A 24,909-nucleotide genomic window follows, 5' to 3' on the forward strand; every position below is an offset into this window, starting at 1 on the left:
CTTTCTTGTTTCTTAAAGGGGATTTTTAAAAGTCTAAACTTTACTACAGAAAACTTGGCAAATTGGTGGCAGTAAGGGGAAAATGGGAGGGAGGGAAGAATGGGAGGATACAAAGGATGGGATAATCATTGAGATGTAACAAGAATAAATTAATACAAACAAACAAACAAAAAATCCCAAAACCCAAAAAAACCAAAAACAACAACCCCCCCAAACAAACAAACATACAAAACAAAACAAAACAAAAACAAAAACAAAAAACAAAAAAAGAACTTGGAAAATAAATGAAAGCATCAAACAGTAAAACGAATCAGACCCCCAGCCTGGGCCACATAACGAACTTAACATACAGTTAGAATTGGCACTTGGGACAGAAGCTGTGATGTTTCACATTAAATTCTACCACTTTCTCTATTGAATCTGTTTTATGTACTTATCGCCCTTAGACAAATGCCTACTGGGAAATCAATCCAGCATCAACTCCGGTAGGAGTCAGGCTTCTGAGAACGCAGCGGCCCCTTCCTTAGCAGCAGAGAGCGAAGCTGCAAGCCCCTTCCTGCCCTTGATCCTATCCTGCCAGTGTCAAGGGCGAGTGATGACGTCTATTCCCTACTGCACCGATCTCGTAGGGGGCTCCCACGTGACTTCATATCTTGCCCACAGCTGTAGCTCTGGTCCAAAGCCCCCACCCACACCCCTCTGCCTATCTTCATTACCAGTAGAATGATCTTTTCAGAGATTTGAGGTGGTTCTTCACCTGCGGGAAGCCGTCCTTTCTTCCCACCCACCGTCCCATGACTTGCGAGCATGCTCTCATGAGAGCACGCGCGCGCGCACACACACTATTCACAAAGCTCCCATGGGGGCAAATGTGAGGTTGTGTATCTCACCTGATGTGGGGCTGAGGGCAGGGCGAGGGAGGTGCAGATGTGGGGCCCATGCTTGCTGACGCTTCAGGAAGAAGACAGGGAAGGAGCTCATTGGAAACAGGGCGGCCCTCATGGTCAAGGACCCATGGGGCCACCATCCCTCCCCTGAGGCACAGAGACACGCTGTCCCCACAGCGGCCAGAGCGCCTGCACGTGGCCAGGACCTGATATCTCAGACACGGTCTTTCTGTCTTTCAGGGGCTCTGTCTTTTTCTTCCAATTTTTACCCCTTTCTGAAACTGTGGAGAGCAAGATACAAACCCCAAATGGTGTGTCTGACAGGTAGAGACATAAAACAAGGTGACACACAGAGAGCCTCTCATCCGGTGGGTGGCTCGGCAGTGGGCATGATGGTGTTGATGGAATCGTCCTCTAAAGTCATCAGACCGAGGGGACGACATAACCCTAATTCCTGGGACTTAGGCGCAATTGCACCCCAAAAATTGCCTTTATGTGATCAAACTATATTCTGTTCCAGAAAAAGGTATGCGCACGTTTTAGACAGTTCAGTCTTGAATTGTGCATCACCGTGGCATTTTCAGTATCAAAAAGCAAACAAAAAAACAGCTTTTCACAGAATCTCATAGAAGGAGAGGAGAGATTTTACTGCTGCGAGCATCTGGAAGACTGGGTCTTATGGGGCGTGTGGACCGTGCCTCCAGGAGAGCTGGCATGGCGCTGGCGAGGTGTCCAACCCCTGGAAATCTCAACCTTGAGATGAGCAGGAGGGAGAGCCGCTCCCTCCCAGTTCCGGCGCACCAGCCAATGAGGTAAGCCCGCCCTGGAAATCCCTCCCTGCTTCTCAAGGTTCCTATAGCGCTTGTTCACCCTGGAATAAAGACACGCGCGCAAGCTTGTTTCACCAAACATCGCCCGAGAGCTGCTGTCTCATTAAAGTCCTCGGAGAAGGTCTTCTCCTCAGGCACTTCCGGCTGAACTGAGATCCTGCAGACCTCACCAGTTCCGGACTCTGTTACATCCTTCCTGGCTGGCTCGGTGTCTGGCTGACACCCCAAGGGAGGAAGCGGAACAGAGAATGGCAGAGTCTAAGACTCCCTTTATCCCACGGTTGCTGTTTGTCACCTTATGGTTGTGAGATGGCTGACGACCTTATCATTTGGGCACTCTGTCTGTCTTTTTTTTTAGATTTTAAAGATTTATTTACTATGCATACAGTGAGCATTAGATGACATTACAGATGGTTGTGAGCCACCATGTGGTTGCTGGGAATCGAACTCAGGACCTCTGGAAGAGCAGTCAGTGCTCTGAACCGCTGAGCCATCTCTCCAGCCCCTGTCTGTCATTTTTATTCCAGAAATAAAAGGAAACCACAGCGAATGAAAGCTATCTGCGGTCACATTTACAGGGTCAGCGCGTGCACCTAGGAGTGGATTTATAGGCAGGTGGGACCCACCTGACATGGTGCTAGGAACTGAGCTCCGAATTGTCTTAAGCGCTGAGCCACCCCTCCAGCCTCCTGTCTTGTATTTTTAACTATCAGATTTACTCTTGGCTGGAGAGGATCCCGTAACCTACCACATGTATTTTTATTTTTATTTTTTTCATGTGTATGGGTGTTTTGCCTGCATGCACATATGTGCACCACATGCATGCAGTGCCCGTGGTGGCCAGAAGAGGTCACCAGATTCCCTAGAACTGAAGTTGCAGATGGTTGTGAGCCACCATGTGGGCACTGGAAAGTCGAACCTGAGTCGACTGAAAGAGCCACGTGCGCTCTTACCTGCTGAGCCATCCCTCCAAGCCCAGCACTTACCAGATTTAAAAGTATTATCCCTGACAGTAAACTTCAAACCCCTACCCAGACCTAGCCAATGGACAGGACATTCTCCACTGTTGAGTGGTGAGTGAGGTCTGATTTTCATACAAACTCTGGGGCCCCATTTCTGACCACGTCCCCTTGATGGGGAGGCCTGGTGGCACTCAGAGGAAGGATAACAAGTCACCAAGAAGAGACTCGATACCCTATGAGCATATACAGGGGGAGGAGGTCCCCCTCAGTCACAGACATAGGGAAAGGGAGTAGGGGGGAAGCGGGAGGGAGGGAGGAATGGGAGGATACAAGGGATGGACTAACAATTGAGATGTTAAAAAAAAAATAAAGTAATATAATTTTTTAAAAAGTATTATCCCTATTGTTTCAATTGGGGTTTCTGTTGCTGTGATGAAACACCATGACCAAGAGGTAAGTTGGTGAGGAAAGGGTTAATTTGGCTCACACTTCCACATCATAGTCCATCACTGAAGGAAGTCAGGACAGGAACTCAAGCAGGGCAGGAACCTAGAGGCAGGAGCTGATGCAGAGGCCATGGAGGGTGCTGCTCACTGGCTTGCTCCCCATGGCTTGCTCAGCCTGTTTTCTTATAGAACCCAGGACCGTCTGCCCAGGCATGGCCCCGCCCACATGGGCTGGGCCCTCCCCCATCCATCACTAACTAAGAAAATGCCTTACAGCTGCATCTCATGGAGGCATTTTTTTTCCCCAATGGAGGCTCTCCCTTTCTAGTGGTTCTAGCTTGTGACGAGCTGACATAAAACTATGCAGTGTGGTTCTCATTAGGTTAAAAAGAATCACACTCAGTATAACGTAAGCCATAAAGGAGCCAGTGAAATGCTACCAGTGGACGTTACTTTAAAATTGGTGCTGTTATTACATTGCTTTTATTCACATACTCAGAGCTCCAGCATTTGATTGACTGTACAGTCAGTCCATATTTCGCCTCTAGGAGCCACTCGGCAACCGACAACCTTAGACACACACACACACACACACACACACACACACACACACACACACACCAACACTAAGCTTAGGTACTTTGTGACACTCAAGTGACCCAGTGAAACAGTCCTTGTTCAGGATTCCTCTCGGGCTGCACCAGAATCCTCGGTCACTGTCTCGGCCTGATGACGTTCCGTCCCCAAAGCTGCAGCACTAGGAAAGAAGCACTGAGAAATGACGTCAGCCGTGGAGTTCTCTGCTGCTGTAGTTAAAAATGGTTTGCTACGGCGGCTCTCAGTGGCCGCTGCGGCTGCACAAACTTACAATGTTATCAACATCGTGCAGGGAAGGGCCCTGCCTTCTAGATTCCCAGCGTTCAAAGAACCACATGAACACTGTCTTGACATGACCTACAAATAGCTGATTTTTGGTTTGTTTGTTCTTCGGGACAGGGTTTCTCTGTGTAGACCTGGCTGTCCTGGAACTCGCTCTGTAAACCAGGCTGGCCTTTAACTCAGAGATCGACCCGCCTCTTCCTCCCAAGTGCTGGGATCACAGGTGTGCGCGAACGTGGCAGCCCAGATAGCTGATTTTAGATGAATATTTCATGCTAGGATTTTCATGGCCGCAAATGCTTGCTTCTTGTGATTGAGCAGTTTCTCTATGCCTAGTGTCATGCAAGTCCAGTGAGTGAGCAAGGAATAGGGGCTTATCGCTGGTCTTCCGCCAACCACTGTCTGTGAGGACCAGTTCCAGGAAGCACCCTAGGTCCTCCGGCTCCTCCTACCCAGCTGCTTTCCACTCTGTCCTGTGTGGGGCTCACCTGTACTTCACAGGGCCCGGGCTAGGTTCTAAACCCGGAATACGTGCCCACCGTCTGAATCTCGCCCCAGCCCCAGCGTCTTCTGAGCTACCCTACCAGCCACATATATCAGGCTAGGGCAGAAGGAATCTGCGCTGACCACGATGACAGCCGACAGCTTAGCCCAGGGGAGAAGCCAGTAACTGGACATTAGCTCAAAGGTTAATGTCAACAGTTGCGTGCGTGCAAAGGCTGAGGCGCCCCACAGTTTGCGTGCAAAGGCTGAGCACTGGGGAGGACGCGGTGTTTGCAAATGGAAAGCGGGTATTAAAAATTCATCCGCAGCATCCGGTCACTACCCAGAGGAGTGCCGTAGATGGACCAGGGAGATTTAACTAAATCCGGAAGGCTTACGGGACAGAGCTCGTGCTGGGGCCGGCACACTGACAAGATGACAGAAGGCCATGACCTTCACACTTGTAAACAAGGTGGAAGCAAGGGCTGGACACAGCTTTGATGGCTTCTCGGGTTGAAGGAAAAGTCCTCCGTGAGCTTGGCCACCCTAACGGAGGTGAATTCCAAAGGCACGTGGGCAGAGTTCTTTGCGGACTTGAAGCTAGCTTTATCTTTTTGAGTAAACGTAGCTCAGTGGCAGTATGAGACGGAGCACTATGGTCCGACTTGGCATTACAGTTGTCTTCCCGGAGTTGGCTACTGTGCTGGTTGTTGGTTTTTTTTTTTTTTGTCAACTTCATGCGAACTAGAGTTACCCTGACAGAGTTACCCTGACAAAGGGAGCCTTGTTTGAGGAAAAGCCACCATCTGACTGGCCTGTGGCCAGGTCTGTGAGATATATTACTGTCATTTTGCCCAAATTTAATTGATCACCCTTGACCCTCGCCTCAGAGGAGGAGAAGGGAGGGGCTGGGGGGTTGAGTAAACAGTCAGTTCCACCTAAACTCCACTGTGGACAGTTTCTTGCTTGGTGCATGTTCCAAAGCGACAGGGACAGATAGTGTCACCAGGGGACCTTTCTGGCTCCCATGCTAAGGACCCTTCTCCCGGATGCTCATCTGTGTCCTGCATTTTATCCTTTATAACAAGCTGGTAAGTTGAAGGAGAGGGTTCGGGGCCCTCGATGTGCCATACCCACATCCACAGCAAACAGTGACTCGGGCCTTCACTCACTCAGGGCTTCCTTCACTCCCTACAAGTCCTGGTGGGATTGTTTGTTTGTTGGTGTGTATGTGTGTGTGTGTGTGTGTGTGTGTGTGTGTGTGTGTGTGTGTTGGGTTCTGGTTTTTTGAGACACAAGGTTCCTCTGTGTTGGCTGTCCTGGGCTTGTTTTGTAGACCAGGCAGGCCTCCAGCTCACAGAGATCCTCCTGCCTCTGCCTCTGCCTCTGCCTCTGCCTCCTTGAGTGCTGGGATCATAGGCGTGCACACCCCCCAAGCTCCCCCACCCCACCCTGCTCCAGGGCTGGTTCTGGTGTTTTATCACAGCAGCAGAAAAGTAATTAACACATCTGGGTATGCACCAGCGTAAAGGAAGATTACTAAAGAGGACAGTAAAACAGCGGCATACGACATGACTCCATTTAGAAGAAACACAAACAACTGGGACAGAACAGGACCGGAAACAGTCCGGAGGTATATTTTATTACATATACCCTATTTTTCTTCCTTTTGTGAAATACTACCTCTTGAGCTTAGACTTTCAAAGTGTGATTCTTTTTCCAATTGAAAAAGAATTTTTTATGTTATCATAAGAGCAAATATTCCTTAGCAAAGAAATTCTCCCGTGTATACATGGCATAACACCACCTTTTTGTAGGTGAAAGTGATGTCCAAACAGATCCCCTTCATATGGAATCAAGAAACCCCTGTGTGTGCCAGACTGGTGTACACGCATTAACACCATCCAAACACAGGGCTCCCCAGACAGCACAGAGCATGTGTGTGTGTGTGTGTGTGTGTGTGTGTGTGTGTGTGTGTGTGTGTGTGTGTTACCTGGTGAGTGATGCTTGGTGGCAGCAGACACTGTTCTCTTGGGAGATGAAACAGCCGGCTTGCTGGCTTCTGGATCTTTCTGCGACTCTTTCTTTGCTCCTATAGTTTGTAAAGAGGGACAGAAAAGAGAAAAGGCTGGTTATGCTCAGAGCCATAACACGGGCTGCTGTGGGAAAGGCAATGCAACAAAAGCAAACAGAACAACAAGAAAACAGTTGGATAATTTGTTGTAGTCAACACCCCACCCTATGGCTGGGAAAGTGACAAGGCTTGTTTGTAACAAAGGGAAGTTAGTTCTAAGTGTCCCCTGAAATGGGCCCCACTGTCTGTGGTTTGATGGAAACACCAGTTACTCTGGTGTTCTCAGTGTCCAGTGACCACACGGAACATCCAGGAATTAAAATTTCACTGTACTTAGGTACCAGCTTGGTCTTCTGGAGACAAGGGGAGAAGGGAGAGACAAAAACGCCTGCTGGCTGAGCTGCCCTCAAGGGACCTTGTCTGTCTCCAGTTCATTTCCACTGAGGGGCAGCCTAGAGCTCGCTGCCCCCTCCATTGTAGGTTAGCCTTCCTGGACTGGTCTGGCCTGGCTCTGCATGGCTGGACCCCCTCAGAAGATGACTGAGGCATCAGGGTGCCTTCTCTCTGAAAGCTGCCATCGGCTCATCATCAATGCTGCTAAGTAGACTGCAGCTGTCAACTCCTTGCCCATCCGTTCATGTGCGCTCCCACAGGACAGTGGGTGCGAGCATCTTTCTCCAGGCCCATGCCTTCCTGGCACTGACAAGCCAGGCATGTAATTACTGACAGACACCGAAGGACAGCCCGGCACTGTATGTGTGTCTTAGCTCAACAGTGACCTACTTGCAAACACTTGAATGGGCAGATACCACGCAGAGCCCTGATGTAGAGGAACACTGCTTCGTTCCTTTAGTGGAGCCTTCCCTTGATACATACACCTCGCTTTGCCACTCTTCCTTTTCAAACATCTCTCCAACCATCTCTCCTCCTGTAGTTTTAGGTTTCTACGTGTTCGAATACTCCCTCCACCCCCTTTGCAGCTCTGGTGTCTTGAGAGCATTCTGGAAGACGTGTAAGTGTTCGCACACACTCGGAAGATCTGCTGAGGCACCTCAGTGCTACAGGTGACTCAGAGGCCTTGAAATCCCACCCTCCAGTCCACCCTCTGGATAGCACAGGCAACCAATGCAGGGCTAACCTCACCCTTCTGTTCCCACCCTCTGCTTTTATTTTAGGGGAAGAGACAAGACTCCTGGGAACAAAGCAGGGGAACATGGGTGCCTCCAAAGGCACCAAACATGGTTCCTGTGGTGCAGGCAAGCTACTCATGAATATTTATTTAGCTTCTCATGGATATTTATTTAGCCTGAATGGCGGTTTCCATTCCACTCTCATGGAGCACAGGCTACAGCCCCGACTGCAGATTTAAGTACAGAGAGCTTTGACTTTAAAATCTCACTTCAGCAGATCTCACTATGGAGCACTTCTGCAGGCTTGCAAAACATGTGCTCAGAAATGGTATGTAATTTACAACAACAAATATGTGAATATAAACAAAATTTGTGCTTAAGATCACCTAAGTAAAGTATGTATGTATGTATGTATGTATGTATGTATGTATGTATTACATATGTACATTCAAGCCATGGAATACTATGCTGTCATTAAAAATAATAAGTTGGCTCCACATTGTACTGACATGGAAAGACATCCACAATAAATAAAAACATTAGTTGTTGAATAGGATTCAAGCTGTTGTCTTGTGTTATCACACAGAATGGCACCTGCATTACGGCTTCTAGATGTTGAGTCGTACAGAGTTCTAAGCCGTAGGACCGAGTGGCTCTATCTATTCACTTTTGATGAGCTTGCATTGTACTATTGCCCCTTCAAGGCACAAGTACAGTGAGAGAGGTGGACCTCACAGTGCACAGTAATCTGTGTGGTGCCTGGAGGTCGGTCTGATCCCAGACTGCTCTAGGCTGAGGCTCAACCTGTCTCAAATCTGCCTCGCCTGCTTAACTGTGCCCACAGCTGCCTCATTTCTCCTCCCCCAAGCCTCTGTGACAGCCCCCCCCATCCCTCCACCTACTCCACCTCGGCCTCTCCAAGGCAATGACGTGGGTGGAAGGGCTCATGCTCCCTCTGTGCTCCCGTTTGTGTGTGACGCTCTGCCTGGAAGCTCCCAGGTCCAGCTGCTAGGTTACCAGCAGGCTATGCTGTCCGGGGAAGCTGTGTCACTGTTAGGGGGCAGAGCCAGGCTGGAGGAGGCTGGCTGCTGCGGGCAGCCCTTACGGGCACAGACTGGTCCTCACTCTGGCCTGAGTTTTTGCCTCTTCCTATGTGAGGCTCATGTTTTCTAGATTCCTGTGGCTTCCTGTTTCATGGCCAGAGTCTTGTTCTTGCTGTTGCTGTTGCTGTTGCTGCTCTTCTTCTTCTTCTTCTTCTTCTTCTTCTTCTTCTTCTTCTTCTTCTTCTTCTTCTTCTTCTTCTTCTTCTTCTTCTTCTTCTTCTAAGATTTATTACTTATACAGTATTCTGCCTGCATGTACACCTGCAAGCCAGAAGAGGGCACCAGATCTCACTGTACATGCTTGTATTTGCTGGGAATTGAATTCAGGACCTTTAGGGAGAGCAGACAGTGCTCTTAACCCCTAGCCCTGTCTCCAGCCCCCATGGCCAGCTTCTTTACCTTGGCAGGACACTGCGTTTTTCTTTCTTACTTTTCCACTGTTCAAAATTTTCTTCCAATCAAATGCCCACTTTAGTTAAAAAATGTAACGTGATTAATCACTTCGGTCTGAGATGCAAAGGGATTCTCCCTGGGCTCCTGGGTTGCTAACAATAAGCCCAATACCATGATAACTCTCAGCCTTTTGTGGGTGGCCTGTTTCGCTCTCTTGAAAAGCCCTCAGTGCCCCTTATTTTCACTCTAGTGTGTCTGTTGCCTTTTTATCCACCATACAGAGATGCGTGTATCCTTCTAACGTGCATCCTGTGGTTCTGAGGCATTTTCTTGGTTTCTTGGCTTCTTTCCTCTGATTTCTAGTTTTATGGGTGTCCTACTATTTGGGGTCTAACCTATATGTGGTGTCTCACTTTGGACAGCTTCCATGTGCTGAGTCACAGGCAATACAGCCCCGGTTAAACTCTGTCACTCAAACCTATCTCTCTCTCCCCTCCGCAGCTCAGTACAGTTCCCTTTGCCTGTGCTGGAGACACCGACCCTGTCTTTCTCTTTCCTCGCTTCTTCACACTCAGGAGAACACCATCTCTGGTGAAACACACACCTTATCTAGCTCTCTACAGTTAGTCTATGCCTGCCCCACCCCCACTCACTTGTAATTCTAAACTCAGACCTCAGCAGCCTCTCTTTGTAGCAACCTGCCCTGTCTGCTTGTCTCTGGACGCCTTGGACCCCAGTATGGCAGACTCTAGGTGCTGTCACCAATCTCTGGTCCTGCCCCACACTGCATGACAGTTGAAGATGTTGTTTACCCACCCACAGGTCCCATTGGACAATGCATCACACACAAATCACCCACTCACTAAATATTCATACATAAGATGAGTTGGTTGTCTTTGCTAAATAATCATGTTTTTTTTTCTTTCCATAGAAAATAAAATCAACCCGGGATAGGGTGGCTTCCTGACATGTAGAGACCTCTTTGTGCTGGTTAGTGTTTTTATCAACTGGATACACACTGGGAAGCGGGACCCTATGTAGAGAAAAAGCCTCCATCAGATCGGCCTGCGGTGTATTGTCTTTTGATCATTGAAATGAGCAGTGCTGCCCTCAAGCAGGTGGTTCAGGGAGCTAAAAAGAAAGGAAGCTGAGCAAGCCACAGGGAGCAAGCCACAGGGAGTGCAAGCCACAGGGAGCGCAAGCCACGGGGAGCAAGCCACAGGGAGTGCAAGCCACAGGGAGCAAGCCATGAGAGAGCAAGCCATGGGGAGAGCAAGCCATGGGGAGCAAGCCACAGGGAACAAGCCAGTAAGCAGCACTCATCTAAGGCCTCTGCTTCAGTTCCTCTAGGGTCCTGCCGACTTCCCTCAGTGATGGAATGTGACCTGGAGGGGGCAACAAACCTTTCCTCCCCAAGTGGCTTTTGGTCATTGATGGATAGATTTACATCCACCTGACACAAGTTAGGGTCATCAGGGAGGAAGGAGCCTCAGTGGAGAAAATGCCTCCATGAGATCCAGCTGTAAGGCATTTTCCTAATTAGTGATCTATGGGGGAGGACCCAGCCTATTGTGGGTGTGGCCACCCTGGGCTGGTGGTCCTGGCTTCTATAAGAAAGCAGGCTCAGCAAGCCATGGGGAGCAAGCCTGTAAGCAGCATCCTCCATGGCCTCTGCGTCAGCTCCTGCCTCCAGGTTCCTGCCTTGCTTGCTTGCTTGTGTTCCTGTCCTGACTTCCTTCCATGATGAACAGAACCCTTTCCTCCCCAGCTTGCTTTTTGGTCATGCTCTGAAGAGCATGGGTTTGTGGGAAGAAAATGTACCAGTTCTCCTGAGGACTGAAGGCACTGCCTGATCTCCTTAGTCTGAGAAAATGTGTGTGACTTAGTAGAAGCATAGAAATTACATGCATTTTTTGACACCAAGACAAATAGTTGTTGGACTTTTATTCCTTAGGGCAGCTTTTAGTGAGGCAGGCCCCAACTATCTCATTATTTGACTCCTTTTACTTGGTAATTTAACTTTCAAATGCGTTCAAGAGCATAATAAAATAATTGCATTTGTGGTGGGGGAGGGGGCACATGTTTTCCTTCTCCAGGGGAAGAGTCCGTCTTGGAGAGGGCTAAGAAGGCCCACGATGGTTGGCTGAGCCTTGACTGCAATTGCAAAGGAGCCCAGCAGGGCTTCAGTCGCCCCTCCACGACGGGCTCCTCCGCAGCTCCAGCTTTCCAAGATCCATAGGCACTGGCGAGACACTACCGCGCATGCGCGTCAGTCCCGCGGGGGTGGCGGAGCCGGGGGCGGGGGTGGGGGTGGGGCGGTTTGTGGTGAAGATTTCTCTCCCAGAAAGAGCAGAGCCAGGGGAGGCAGCCTCACTGGAGAAGGTAATGCTTGAGCTGGGGTGCGAGGGGAGCAGGAGAGCAAAGAAGAAGAAAGAAGAAGAAAGAAGAAGAGGAGGAGGAGGAGGAGAAGAAGAAGAAAAAGAAGAAGAAGAAGAAGAAGAAGAAGAAGAAGAAGAAGAAGAAGAAGAAGAAGAAGAAGAAGAAGAAGAAGAAGAAGAAGAAGAAGGCGGCCTGACTAACCCAGAGAGTGAACGTGTGAGTGCATGGGTGCAAAGGTCCGCTGTCAAAAGAAAGGAGAGCGCGCTGGAGAGGATGGCTTGTTATCGCATGCAGCCTACATATATCGCCTCTGGCCCCTGATGATGTTCACTGGACCAAAGGAAAAATCCTTCCTGTTTCCTTTTAATAGATCAGAATCTCCTCCAAGAAAATCCAGTCTAAGGGAAAAAAAAAAAAAAAAAAAAAAAAGAGGCTGTTTTACAAAACAGTAATTGCTCTACACCTTACCTTTTAATAGGTGGAAAACCACTACTCATGCTACTAATGAATGAGATAATGATGAAAACCAGAGTCAACAGGAAGCTAAATTGTTTTTTTGTCCCCCAATGCTTTTGATTAAAACTGAATTAACCAGCTAAGACTATAGGTCAAACCTCAGCCACTCAAAAAGTACACACGTATTTCAATGAACCCCTACATTTTTTCCCTGAAACAACATAGACCACAGAAGAAGAGGGGGCAGAATGTATGTTTTCCCCATTTCTGTTACAACCTCGCCAGGCATACCCACAATGAGGCTGGCACGGGGGGCGGGGGCATGATGGAAGGACCCTCATGTGGATCTATAGTGACTTTCTTTTTTTTCTTTTTGGTTTTTTTTTCGAGACAGGGTCTCTCTGTGTTAGCCTTGGCTGTCCTGGACTCACTTTGTAGACCAGGCTGGCCTCGAACTCACAGCGATCCGCCTGCCTCTGCCTCCCGAGTGCTGGGATTAAAGGCGTGCACCACCACGCCCGGCTTTATAGTGACTTTCTTAATAAAATTATTTAAAACACTGTGGTGCTGTGGAGAAAAAGCCAAAGCCCACAGAGCTGGTACCCAGGTGGGGGTGTGGCCACACGAACGCCAGGGCAGCCAGGTGGAGCGCTAAGGTCTCCTTCCTCCCCGTTATTATGTGCCGCGCGTGTTGCATAGCTTTACTGTTCTCACACACAGTGTTAATGAAGGTTGTATCGCTGAAGTCACCCTGCGAGGTCTGGCATCTCTTACAAGACATTCCGAGAGTGATTTTCATCCGCATTGCATCCTGTGGCCCCCCAGCTCAGCTTCGTGGCAGACTTATATCACAATGTGTGTGTTTGCTCTGTCATCGGTGAAGTCTGAGTTGTTTCAACTAATGGTTCTTAGGAATTCTGAGCAACGCTGCTTGGGAAAGACAGATACTCGTCTCCGGCACAGATGTGTGAATTTCCCACTCTTTTCCTAGATTGCTTCTATGTTGATGTGATAAGATCAAAACCAACTTGGGGACAAAAGGGTTTATTTGGCTGACAAGTCTATTGTCAAGGAAGCCAAGCAGGGAACTCGAGGCAGGAACCTCGAGACAGGAACCACGAGACAGGAACCTCGAGACAGGAACCCCGAGACAGGAACCACGAGACAGGAACCTCGAGACAGGAACCTCGAGACAGGAACCTCAAGACAGGAACCACGAGACAGGAACCTCGAGACAGGAACCTCGAGACAGGAACTGAAGCAGAGAACGAGGAGGAATACTGGTTTGATTTCTCTGGCTTGCACAGTTACTTTTTATATGCATCCCAGGCCCACCTGCCTAGGGATTGCACCACCCACGGTAGGCTGGGCCCTCCTCCATCAGTTAGCAGTCAGGAAAAAGTTCCAGACATGTGTCTGAGAGCCAATCTGACAGATGCAATTCTTTAGCTGAGGGTCCTTCAACCCACATGTGTCAGGTTGACAACTGTTGCTAACTTACGCCAGTGACCCTATGTGGAAAAAAAAATGGTAATTGTTAATACTAAATCAGTTATTACCAATATCTTTGCTTGTGGGTATGCTCACACACTCAGGCGTGTGAGGTGTATCCTGCCGTCTGCCGGCCCCTTGCTGACCATCTCCAATATGATGGTGTTAAAAAAGGTGGGACTTGAGGAATTTTATCACCTGCTGTTTCTCTACTACTCATTCTGGCATTTTAAAACAGCAGAGCGACTGGGACTAACACAGAGCTGTGGCTTGCAGGCACTGAGCTAGCCTGGTGTACTCAGTCACAACTAAAGGAGGCTGGTGTCAGTCTCTTCCTCCTAATGTGAGGGTAGGAAAGTTAGGGCACAGAGTCAGGGTCACAGCTATTCCTGGTAACCATGACAGTTTCTAATTTCAGAGCTCATTCTCAACTCCCCTGCCGAGCGAATTCTACGTGGTAGGAACTAGCGATTCACCAAGGCTCGTCAGTAATTTTGTTCCACTCTTTTCCATAGTCACGTAGAAACAGGTACGCAGTCAAAGAGGCCTCTTCAAAGGCCAAAAGGTGTGTGCAATTAACAAGAAAGAAGGTCTTGGAATGTGCACAGAGGAGCTGGCTGCTGGCTCATGCCCTGCCGGGGAAGTTCCAATGTGTGACACAGGCCATGGACGTCAGCTCCTCCCTGTGTCAGCTCTGGGTCCATGTGGAGAGCTGCGAGGTGCCACGCCTTAATATGGCGTAGGCTTCCGCCTTCCGCCATCCCGACGGCAAGCGCTCTCTAAGATAAACAAGTCCTTATATGGCAAAAGGCTGTGCAAGGGTAACTGGTGATCTGATGACGAGCAGTCCTGCTCTGACGCGGACCTATGAGGAGGTGGCACCTGGCATGAGCTGATTGGCCCTTGAGTTGTACGTAAGCTTGGCCCTTCCCTTCTTCAGGGCCATTCCCACTGAGCTTAATCCTGAGTAAAGATCTCGAGAAGAAGTCTGGTTGTTGGTGTCTTATTTCCAATGGACGGTGCGGCGCCGACAGGTCTAGGACCCTGGGTACAAGTGGGAGCTTTGCACTCACATGCTTAGGTTTAATCCAAGCCTGCCACCTTGTGGTGCTGTCATTTGGGGCAACCGACCAGCTCTCTCTAACCCACTTATTAACCATCTACAGTGCCAGTTTGGCCTGTTAAGGCTGATGCTGCCCTGTTACTTGAAGGAGAACACTTGTTCTCTGTCTCCACCCTCACATGCTGACAGGATGATTGTCAGAATCATCCCAAGGCTGGAGGACCATGTGTCCCAGGGTCCTGGGCTCTGCTGACTTCTGGTTCTCAGGATGATTCCTCGGCAACCGGGATGGGACTGGGAACACACTGTACGGGACACGAGGACAGTTCTAGTTCACAGTCACTTTGGGTGCCATCTTCTGCACTAACCGTTTTTGCAAAACGCAGCAAGCTGTAACTGATCTCATGAAAACACATATTAATGTCCTATTTGGGAGCCTGAAGTCAGAATCGTCCTATGTAACAGGCCTCAATGGATAAATACAATTAGGCAAGAACAGACCTCACCCCAAGTCTTGGTCAGCTGCCCGGCTGCTCTTATGCAGGGGAAACCAGCTCCCCCATGGACAAGCGTGGGGAAAGCGGAGTTCTATCACATGAGTTGGTGTTTAGGAAGATGGGAGAGAGCCCTTGGGTGAAGTCTGATATGAAATCATGTTTATGCTGTTGTTGGTAGTCGGCAAGATGTCCAGGCACCTAGGCCACTGTAGTTACACGGCCAATAAGTGGGCATGAGGAAGGAGGGTCAGGCGGGTGGCTAGTGGTTGGGAACCAAAACTTAAGGGCAAAGGGATAAAAGAGCGAGCAATGGGGAAAAAAAAATAAGTCACAGAGATACTGCGTGGCTTGGCTTACCGACATAGCTGTCAGTACAAGGAGGTGGCAGGGCAGGCCGGGGGAGATGGCGGATGGCAGGGGGTAGGCAGGCTGACTATGGAGCTTGGATCTGTGCCATAGGCCACAGGGGCTGCTGAAGGGTCCTAAGCAAGGGAGTGGCAGGACCAGATGTGGACAGGCAACATGTCTCCTTGCTTGAACGGTGGAGCTCTCTACTCTTTAGTTAGGCTGGCTGCCCGACCCATTGCCTGTTAGCCAAGTATGGGGCAAACATGGGTCCCAGGCCCTCTCCCAGCAAGATACAGACTATGCCTGGCCCGAGAAACATATTTTCTATTCCAGCTACCTTGCCAAATGGCTAACTGCCATTTGTAAATGTAGGTTTTCTCTGCACCCCACAAAAACTATTGCCTTTACTTCTGACCCCACTGTTAGTATTTGAGGTTGCGTCAATGTAATGCACAGAGCACCGGATCGTACAAGCCTGGAAAGAACTCTTCATATAAAGGGGCGTGGCAACAGCATGGCACAATTTGCATAGCGATGCACACAGCACTGTAGACAGGTCTCTGCACCACAGGACCACCACTGCTGGGCTCCTCCATTACCTCCTCAGAGCTGACAGGTGGATGAGGCAAGCTACAAGGTTTGTAACCTTTGAATCCAGTCTGCCCACAAGCTGTCATGTAGGAGTTGGAAGGCCTTCTATGAAATGCAAGGCTGGTTGTGTACCTGCCTGCAGGTGGCTTCCGGTCAAGCGGAGTCACGTTGTGTAAAGCCTGGCACTGTGGGAGTGTCCTATAATGTTTCTCAAGTTATCAAATACTGTTCTTGCAGAGATTTCCATGGAAGTATTGGAGACAGACAGCAGGGGAGAGGGGCTGTCTCTTCCCATTTCTCCTGAGATCACCTTGTGGCATTTGAATATTATGGTCGATGACACTTTAGCCCAGCAGAGTGGCACAAGAGGGTGAATTCATCAGGGTTTCTGCCATGCCGTTTTTGTTTTTAATATTGTATTTAATTTTAATTTATGTGCATTTGGTGTGAGGGTGTCAGATCTTGGAGTTACAGACCATTGTGAGCTGCCATGTGGTTGCTGGGAATTGAACTCAGGTCCTTTGGAAGAGCAGGCAGTGTCCTTAACCCCTGAGCCACCTCTCTAGCCCTCTGCCATGCTGTTTTATAGCTTCCAAGTTCTTTTGTCAAGGGGTTGGAAGGAGACAGTGTGTGTGTATACACATACACACATACACGCACACATATATACATGTATATGCATATATATTCAATTTGCTAGCACCTCTACACTGAGATTTTTAAGGGAGATAAGTTTGTTCCCCATATCACCGATGGCTGGCATCTCCTCTCAAACTGCACACTGCCTCGGCCTTTGACGGCAGGCTTTCCTCCGCCTTCCTTTCCCCTTCATGGCACTTAGCATAGCTGTAATAAAACAATTACGTGTGTAATTAAGTGATGCCTTGTGCCACACAGGGACAGGGGTTGTCTTATTTATCACGGTGTCCCCAGGTAACCAGTACAGGCTCTCAGTGCCTGCGGATGGAGTAGATGCCTACACACACACACAGACACACAGACACACACACACACACACACACAGACAGACAGACACACACACACACACACACACACACACACTGCTTCTGGGGTGTCTCAGAGAATGCCGAGCTTCTGACATACAAGGTCTCTTGGCTTTTCTTCTGGCCTCACAGCACACAGGTCATCTGGAACAGCCCTCACACGGCTCCCGTAAGGATGTGGGCGGTCCCCCTTCCCAGACACAGCATACATCATCCAGATCCCATCTTCCGGGCTCACTGACCTCACGCCACGCAAAGGGCTCTCATATTTATTGCCTTCATTTTTCTCTCACAGGCATTCTTTTTGGAAACTTCTGCTTTCCTCCAACCCACTCGGTTTCCCCCACGTGACTTCTGGCCCTCCCGTTAGCCTCATCATGACAAATCAGCCGAGCCTCTGACAGCAATTCAAACTTGGCCTGAGGGGACGGCGCTCAACACCAGGCAATCATGCCGCTATCTGTTACGCTGAACCCTGTCTCCTCCAGGATGTTCCTGCACGCGCCAGAACAGATAGAAACGACCATATTGCGAGCACCATGGCTGTTTCCTCACCATCGGAGGTGACCTTGCTCTTCAGGTTAAGCACAGGAAGTCAGGGAACAGTGCCTGGCTGTGAAGAAGAGCTCCCTAGCATCCTCAGATGACGGTCAGACAAGGCTGCAGGCAGACAGCAACCCATCGCTCGCTCCCCTCTCTCTTTTCCATCTAACATTCAGACTTTCTTTCTAGCCCTTTCCCCAGTTTCTTCATTTAATATGTGGTCAGGAAAGGCAGGCAGTGTGTGTGTGCAACAGGGAGGAAGCAGGGAAAACTGGCGGCGCCTTGATCATGGTACACATACGCGCCAGCCTTCCTCGTGAACACACATGGACGGTTCTGAGCAGCTATTTGCATATTGAAAGTTTCAGGATGCCCAGCAATCTTCTTTATGTGAAGTTTAAGTCAATGTGCCTTTAAAGAGGCACAAGCCATTTTTATGACTCATGGGGTCTACGGTCTGTAGATCAACAGCCTTTCGAGTCCTAGGGAATGTTTTTATTAGGTAGAAAGAAGCTTAAGCGATAAAGAATTTCATACATAACCATAGGAAGTCTTTCCATAGCTTAGCACGCAAAGAATTTTATTTTGTAAGCTTTGTCATGTGCTCTCAACAGAATCAGAGGTACGCTGGCTGTGAAGTCATCTGTACTCAGATCAATATTTTAAAACTGAAAACACTTTCCTATTTATCAGACCCGTGCAACTCTGTTACCAAGTCAATGGGTAAAACCTGGTTACTTCTGTAAAATTATATGCCTCAATGCAGCAGAGAGAGACTTTTGTGTTTGACATGTGAACAACACAAAAGCTTTTCCTGAGGATTTGGAGATAAAGATCTATCGAGAGACCGAGGTCAAGGTCCTGAGGTACTCTGGGACCCGCCCCCCACCCCTATTTATAGCCTGAGCAACAGAACACGTGTGAGGGTCAGGGGACGACTTGCAGACTCTGGTGTCCCTCCTTCCACCAGAGGAGCCCTGGGGACCAGGCTGCAGGCGCAGCAGGAAGCACCTTTACCCACGGAGCTGTCTCATTGGCCCCAAGGAATATCACCAGGGCTCTCTATTCGTAAAGCCTCGCCCGCCTTTGCTGTAGTTGTTAATTCTCGAAAGTTTGAACTGCAGCATGTGTGACGGGGAGCCAGACTTCTCTGCTGATGAGGTGACAGCCTACCCCTCAGCTGTTTTTTGTTTTTGTTTTTGTTTTTAATCTTGCTTTGGAGTAAAAAGCGTTGAGTCTGGTGTTTTCACTTTTCTCCTTTTGCTCCTAGGGTGTTTAGCCCAATGCCCATGTCACGATGTCCTTGCCCACAAACTACCTCGGATCACTTCAGGACTTGGAAAGCCTCCAGCTGATACTGACTGAACAAGCAACACACACACAAGTGATGAAATAAATCACCAATGAAGGGCAAACCGTTTTGCCTCACCTCTGCTCACTATGACTTCTTGGCTTGCATCTAAATCACGGGTACAAGTGCAGAGATGCCTGTTGAAGGGATGAGGCAGGAGTCACAAAAACCTCCGCTTAGAGGTCCAGGCTAGAGAGTCCAGCTGAGCCCTCGGGAGGTCTGTCCTGTTGCCTACAGGTTTATGAGAGTCACTAAGCAAGTGACACTGAGGCATGAAAGCTCAGCCACTGTTAGCTGGGCACTGTGTCAAGGTCAGAGATGTTGCCAGGGCTGGCATGAAAAGTGTTTGATGACCTATGTTGCATAAAACAAAGGAAGAAGAAGGAAGAAAAAGAGGAGGAAGAAAGGGAGGAGAGGAGACGTTCTCTAGAGAAGGGTTAAACAGTAAGCGACCCTGCCAGCTAAGAGTTTACACCCAACCTCCCAGCCTCCTCGTGATTGTCCCGGGGTGACCAATCTGCGGGCCTGCCTTCTGTGGCTCAATTAATGTGACAACAAAGCAAGCTGCAATCTTGATTTTAATTCACGCAGAAATGCAGAGCCATGAAATGAGTGCCCAGTGAAATTTTCTGCAGTATATTTTTGCCTCTCTCTCCCTCCCTCTCTCCCTTCCTCCCTCCCCTCACCTCTTCCAAGAATTTATATAACTTATATGGGTGTCTACATAAACAAGGCCATTGCTCTTATCCTCTTGGTGGTGAAGACAGGACAGCATGCAGCTTGCCCCAGCCCAGCTATAGCCACTATCTCCCGGGCCAGTGAAAGTGCATAGGGCTAAGATCAACAGTGCGCTCAGTTTCGTGGCTAGAAATGATGGAGTGAGGGGTCCTCCGCGCAGTGGGTGGCGTGGCTCCTCAACCTGGTACACAGTCGTAAGATCTGGGTAAGGTTTAAAGCACCTAGCCCCTCTCTTGAGTCAACAGTGGGCAAATATCTAAAACGTGTCTTGCTTTGTTTTGTTGTTTTGTATATTGAGTCAGAATCTCCATATTGTAGCCCCGACTGGGCTAGAATTTAAGATCTTTCTGCCTTGGCCTCTTGAGCTCAGGCACGCACGGCTGTATCTGAGTCTTTAAAAAGTGTTATGTCTTAGGGGAGGGAGAGATGGTTCAGCCATTAAGAGTGCTCCAGGTTCAGTCCCCAGCACCCACGGGACAGCTCACAGCCATCTGTAACTCCAGTTCCAGGGGATCTGACGCCCTCTTCTGGCCTCTGTGGGCTTTGCATGTGGTGCGCAGAAATACATGCTGTCAAAACACCCTACACAAAACAAAAGTTTTTAAAATGCTGTCTCTTGAAAAATCAAATGCAGCGCTCATCAGCTCCGTTCAGGGATGTTTCTGAGCAGATATGGTCAATACTTAGAAATTACCCCCTGGTGTTTTGTGCTGTCATCCACTGCTGCTGACCCTGGAGGAGGGCGGGGACTCACAGAGCAGGACAGGCATAGTTACAGCTGTGGGGAAAAGACTGTAGCGGGAAAGCTGAAGGCTCCTGCCGGCTGTGGCACATGCCCTATGGGTCTCCATTTTTGCTTGTTTGGTTGGTTTTGGTTTTGTTGTTATTGGTTCATAAGAAGCACACTGTGTCATGGTACAGCACGAGAGAGGGGAAACAGCTCAGCTCCTGTTGACCCTGAAGTAGCCGAAAGGGCAGGAGAGGGTTCTCTCTGCTCTCTCGGGAGCTGGTGCGCCTTGGCCTTGCCGACCGCCCACGGGAAGTCTCAAGTGATTTCTAACCTCTCTCCATCTGTCCCAGAGTCCTCAGGGGAGGACTCAACAGGCGGTGGAGACTTTCTCTCTTATCCTCAGTGGTGTTTGCTAGCAGCCCAGGGAATTCTGGGTGCCCTCTTGGTGGCAGAGGATTTGGGGTAAGGAAAAGCAGGGGTGTGGGGGCATGGTACTGCCTGCTTTGGACCTCGGCAGCAGAGACATTGAATCTCTGTCAGTTCAAGTCCAGCCTGGTCCACACAGCGAGTTCCAGGCCAGCTAGTGAAAAATGAGTCAGAGAGACGGCAGACACAGGGATCCTCAGATACCCTGCTCCTGTGAGAAGAGCTGTTAGTGGGAAAGTCCGGAAGAGGCCACACAGAGGCCTGAAGGAAAGATGTGCTAGCTCAGAGAGAGGGCTGTGTGTAAGAGGAAAAGAAATGGCACGTAAGATGCCCTAAGTAGCAGAAATACTTGGAAAAAAGAGAAGGTTTGCAAACACGTTGCCTGCTTTCCTCTTCTTTTCCACAGCTGGAACATTCCACTTCCACTAAAGCAATTACCCCATCTGTATGTTATCCATGAACTCTTCCTAGGCCACTGTCCTGGGCTGTGCATTTCCTGCTGTAAGCCAGGAACAATGTATTTATCCAGAGGTTCCTGGCGTGTGTGTGTGTGTGTGTGTGTGTGTGTGTGTGTGTGTGTATGTATGTATGTGTGCATGTGTATTGTATATACGTGTGTATGTGTATGCATGTGTGCATGTGCGCACGCGTGCACATGCCTATGAAGCCTACAGGTCAACCCTGGGTGTCTTTCTTTAGGATGCAATCCACCTTCTATTCATTGATTCATTGATTTATTGAGACTGAGCCTCCCTCTGTTGCCCTGGTCATCCTGGAACTTGCTATGTGGATGGTGCTGGCTTCAAACTCACAGAGACCCATCTGCCTCTGCCCCTTGCCTGCTGGGATTAAAGGCATGTGCCTGCAGTGCCTGCCTTCTACAGTGATTTTTGTCTGTTAAATTCCACTTGTAATGTTCAGATCTGCTCTTTTGGCATCGGTGTCAATTAAACTCAATATTTAGATGACGTTTTAGGTCAAGCACTAAAGAGTCAGTGTCCAAATGCGACAGTTATTGGCTTCAGTCTCTACTCTCTCTTCCTGAATTCTTCTCTTCCCCTATTGAAAAATCCTTTTAAATTCCATAAGTTATTTATTTCTTTTCTTAGTACAAGAACACAAATAGTACATCATGTCCCTAATTAGAGACACTCCCCCATCTTACAACAGCCATGCTGCAGTGCATCCTGGGAGCGCATCCATCCAGCCCACTATGTACAGGCAGTTGAGGCATTTTCAGTCTCCTGCACCTTTAAGCACCAATGCAACAAATCCCTTCGTTCACTGGAATTTTGTTAGTCCACTTTGGGGTAAGATTCCTAAGGTCAAGACCGGGACAGTAAATCAAACAATAAATGCATTCATTTACTTAGACTGCTGTGTAAGTCTTGCTTAAGACCTTGGTATATTTTATTTTGGTGCCAAATGGGTGTGATGTTTCAATCCCTCTAGATTTACTGTGCATCTCCTTGTAACTGGAGTGGGTCACCCCTTCTCATTTGTTTTCTAAGGACGTCCCTGTCCATATTCCTGCCTGGCTTTCTACTATGAGTGGTCCACAAAGACTGAACTCCAGAAAAATGCAGATCCTCAGGCCCCAAGCCAAACCCACCTCAGCATGAATTCTCGGGCCAGGATGCAGGGATTGCATTTCCTCAGCACTCCTGATGGCTGTGGTACACTCCGGTTTGAGAAGTCTTACTCTACAAGGGTTGATGCAACAGCTATAGGCTTGGGGCTGCAAAGCTGCCTCAGAAATTAATAGCAGCAGCTGCGCTTCCAGAGGATCCAGGTTCAACTCCTAGCGCCCACATGGGGGCCTCACAACCACTGTGTAACTACAACAACAGCAACCACAGTTTGCCTTCTAGTTTGAGTGAGGCCAAGCTTCGAATACAGGGGGATGAGACGGTTTAAATTCCACACGATGTGAATCCTTTCGCTGCCCCATTCCACCACTAACTAGCAGATATTAAGTATCTCCACTGAGCCAGCCCTGGTGTCAAGCTATAGAGGCGCTGCACCTAACACACTCCTTTCCCTCAAAGAAGGAGACTAAATAACGCAACTTAAATCTCCTCAAAGGGGACCATGAGGTGCTGCCGCAGCATGGAGCACAGGGCTTCCTCTAGGAGCAGTCAGGGTAGTGCACAATAAAATGGCCTTGACACAACACTTGACTCCCATCTGAGTGGACCAAAGGCTTAGAAGGGTTCATTCAGACTTTGGGAAAGCTGAACAAACATAATGCGGTACATTGAAGATGACACCCAAGTCTAAACACAAAGCTCGCATATGTATGCCACATACCAAATGCACATAGTAGTGAGGTAATTTTACACAGTGTTTTTAGTGTGTCGATATGTGGAGCACACCGATCGGGTGAGGCCAGGTGTGCAATTTTTCTACGTGTGACACAGTATGGATGTTCAAACGTCTTCAGCTTTTTGCGATATTTTGAATTTTCAATATTCAGATAAGAGATACTCAGGGTCTTAGTTTGCTGTCTATTGGCTGTGAACAACGCCATGACCAAAAACAACCTGGGAGGAAAGGGTTTTTTTTTTTTTCATCTTACAACTTGTCATCCCTCATGAAGAGAAGTCAGGGCAGCAGCATAGAGGCTGCAGCTGACACAGAGGCCATGGAGGGTGCTGCTCACTGGCTTGCTCCCGATGGCTTGCTCAGCCTGCTTTCTTAGACAACCCAGGACCACAGGCTTAGGGGTAGCACCTCCCAAACTGAGCTTAACCCTCTCACATCAACCAGTAGTCAGGAAAATGCCCTGAGGCTTGCTTCTAGACAACAGGGTGAGGGCACTTTCTTAACTGATATTCTTCTTCCCAGGTGACTCTGATTGTGTCAAGTTGACACAACAACAACACCCCAACCAGCTCACTCAGATTGTATGTCACCCCACTTCTAAGAATTCACAAGCCCACATGTGGTTTTTTGTGTGTGTTTGTTTGTACAATGATAGGTATATGGCTACAGCCACAAAAGGAACAGTGGCTCCAGTTCAGTATACAGTCTGTCTCCCATAGTGCACACTATAGAAGACTAAGCCACACCCACCGACGCTCCTAAGAGCCACACCCACCGACGCTGCTGTCTAAGAGCCACACCCACTGATGCTGCTGTAGGTGAACAGGTTCCTTGCGTGAGATGCAGCGGAGAAAAGCAAACCAGAGCCAACCTCAGGCCACCAGGGCTGTGTCTGGGCACAAGTGCCTTCTGTTTCTGCGCATGCGTGCAGAGGCAGGCTCTCCGCGCTGCTTTAATGGAGCCAATCGTAGATACAAGAGTGGCAATGATGTCACCACTGGGGCATTAAGGTGCCAATCTGCTGGGGCCTGCCTAGTTTTGTGGGTTTAAGTCCACAGACAACAGAAGGCATTCATCCCCCACTGAGTTCTGAGACCCAGGTGGAGCTCGCCCCAAAGCCCTTCAAGTGAGTTCAAGAGCAAAAGCTTTCCCCCAGTCAAATGACAGTCTTTTTAAAAAACAGCTCGGTTCTTGCTTTCTAAAACCAAAAATGTTGTCATTCAAAGGATTACCAGATAGATAGAGGAGCGGCAGGCTTTGTGAGAGTTTTAAACACATGATGAATATGTCGTAGCACAATGTATTATTATCAATTCTAAACGCCACTTAAAACCCATCTGTCCTCCGGTCCAAGCAGCCGACGTGCACAGGGACTTTCAAAGACTGCATAGTTATACGCAAAGGGCGCTCCACCGCGGAGCTCCTGGAAGGTCTTACCAGCAGGCGTGGAAGTGGATTTCGGTGCTGGAAGTAAACTCTTGCGCGGCGTCGTAGCGTTGGAGGAAAGCGCAGGGGCCGCCCGGCCAGCTCCCTTGGGTGTCTCCTTAGAAGACGGAGGCTGCTTCAGAGGCGGGTGCTCTTCGTTCCCAAAGGCTGAGCCTGTGGGAGGCAGACAGCATGTTAATTAGAACTTCATGAAAAATGGATGGACTGTCTTGCCGTTCAGGCTGGTCAGCCCTGTCCTAAGGCTGCCAAAGTGAGTGACCTTGAACGCAAGCACCTGGAAACCTAACTGGCCGTTAAACCCTCGGCAACCAAGGGACTACACAGAATGCCCTCA

The 24,909-nt window shown here is 49.0% G+C and overlaps 1 protein-coding gene across 2 annotated transcripts in view; it reads right to left on the reverse strand.

Moving 5' to 3' along the window:
- The window catches only part of MTUS2 (microtubule associated scaffold protein 2), a 250,065-nt gene that overhangs the window by 89,229 nt on the left and 135,927 nt on the right, over positions 1–24,909 (reverse strand). For both annotated transcript variants that reach the window (XR_014775270.1, XM_084760994.1), the window contains exons 4-5: positions 24,567–24,728; positions 6,481–6,579 (exon numbers count right to left, since the gene is read on the reverse strand). Coding sequence is in view for 1 of the 2 variants with exons in the window: in XM_084760994.1 (XP_084617120.1) it covers positions 6,481–6,579; positions 24,567–24,728 (261 nt within the window). In the remaining variant the exon portion in view is untranslated. The remainder of the gene's footprint in view (positions 1–6,480; positions 6,580–24,566; positions 24,729–24,909) is intronic.

Source organism: Acomys minous, assembly GCF_964271855.1.
Source record: "Acomys minous genome assembly, chromosome: 16".
NCBI classification, from domain to species: Eukaryota; Metazoa; Chordata; class Mammalia; order Rodentia; family Muridae; genus Acomys; species Acomys minous.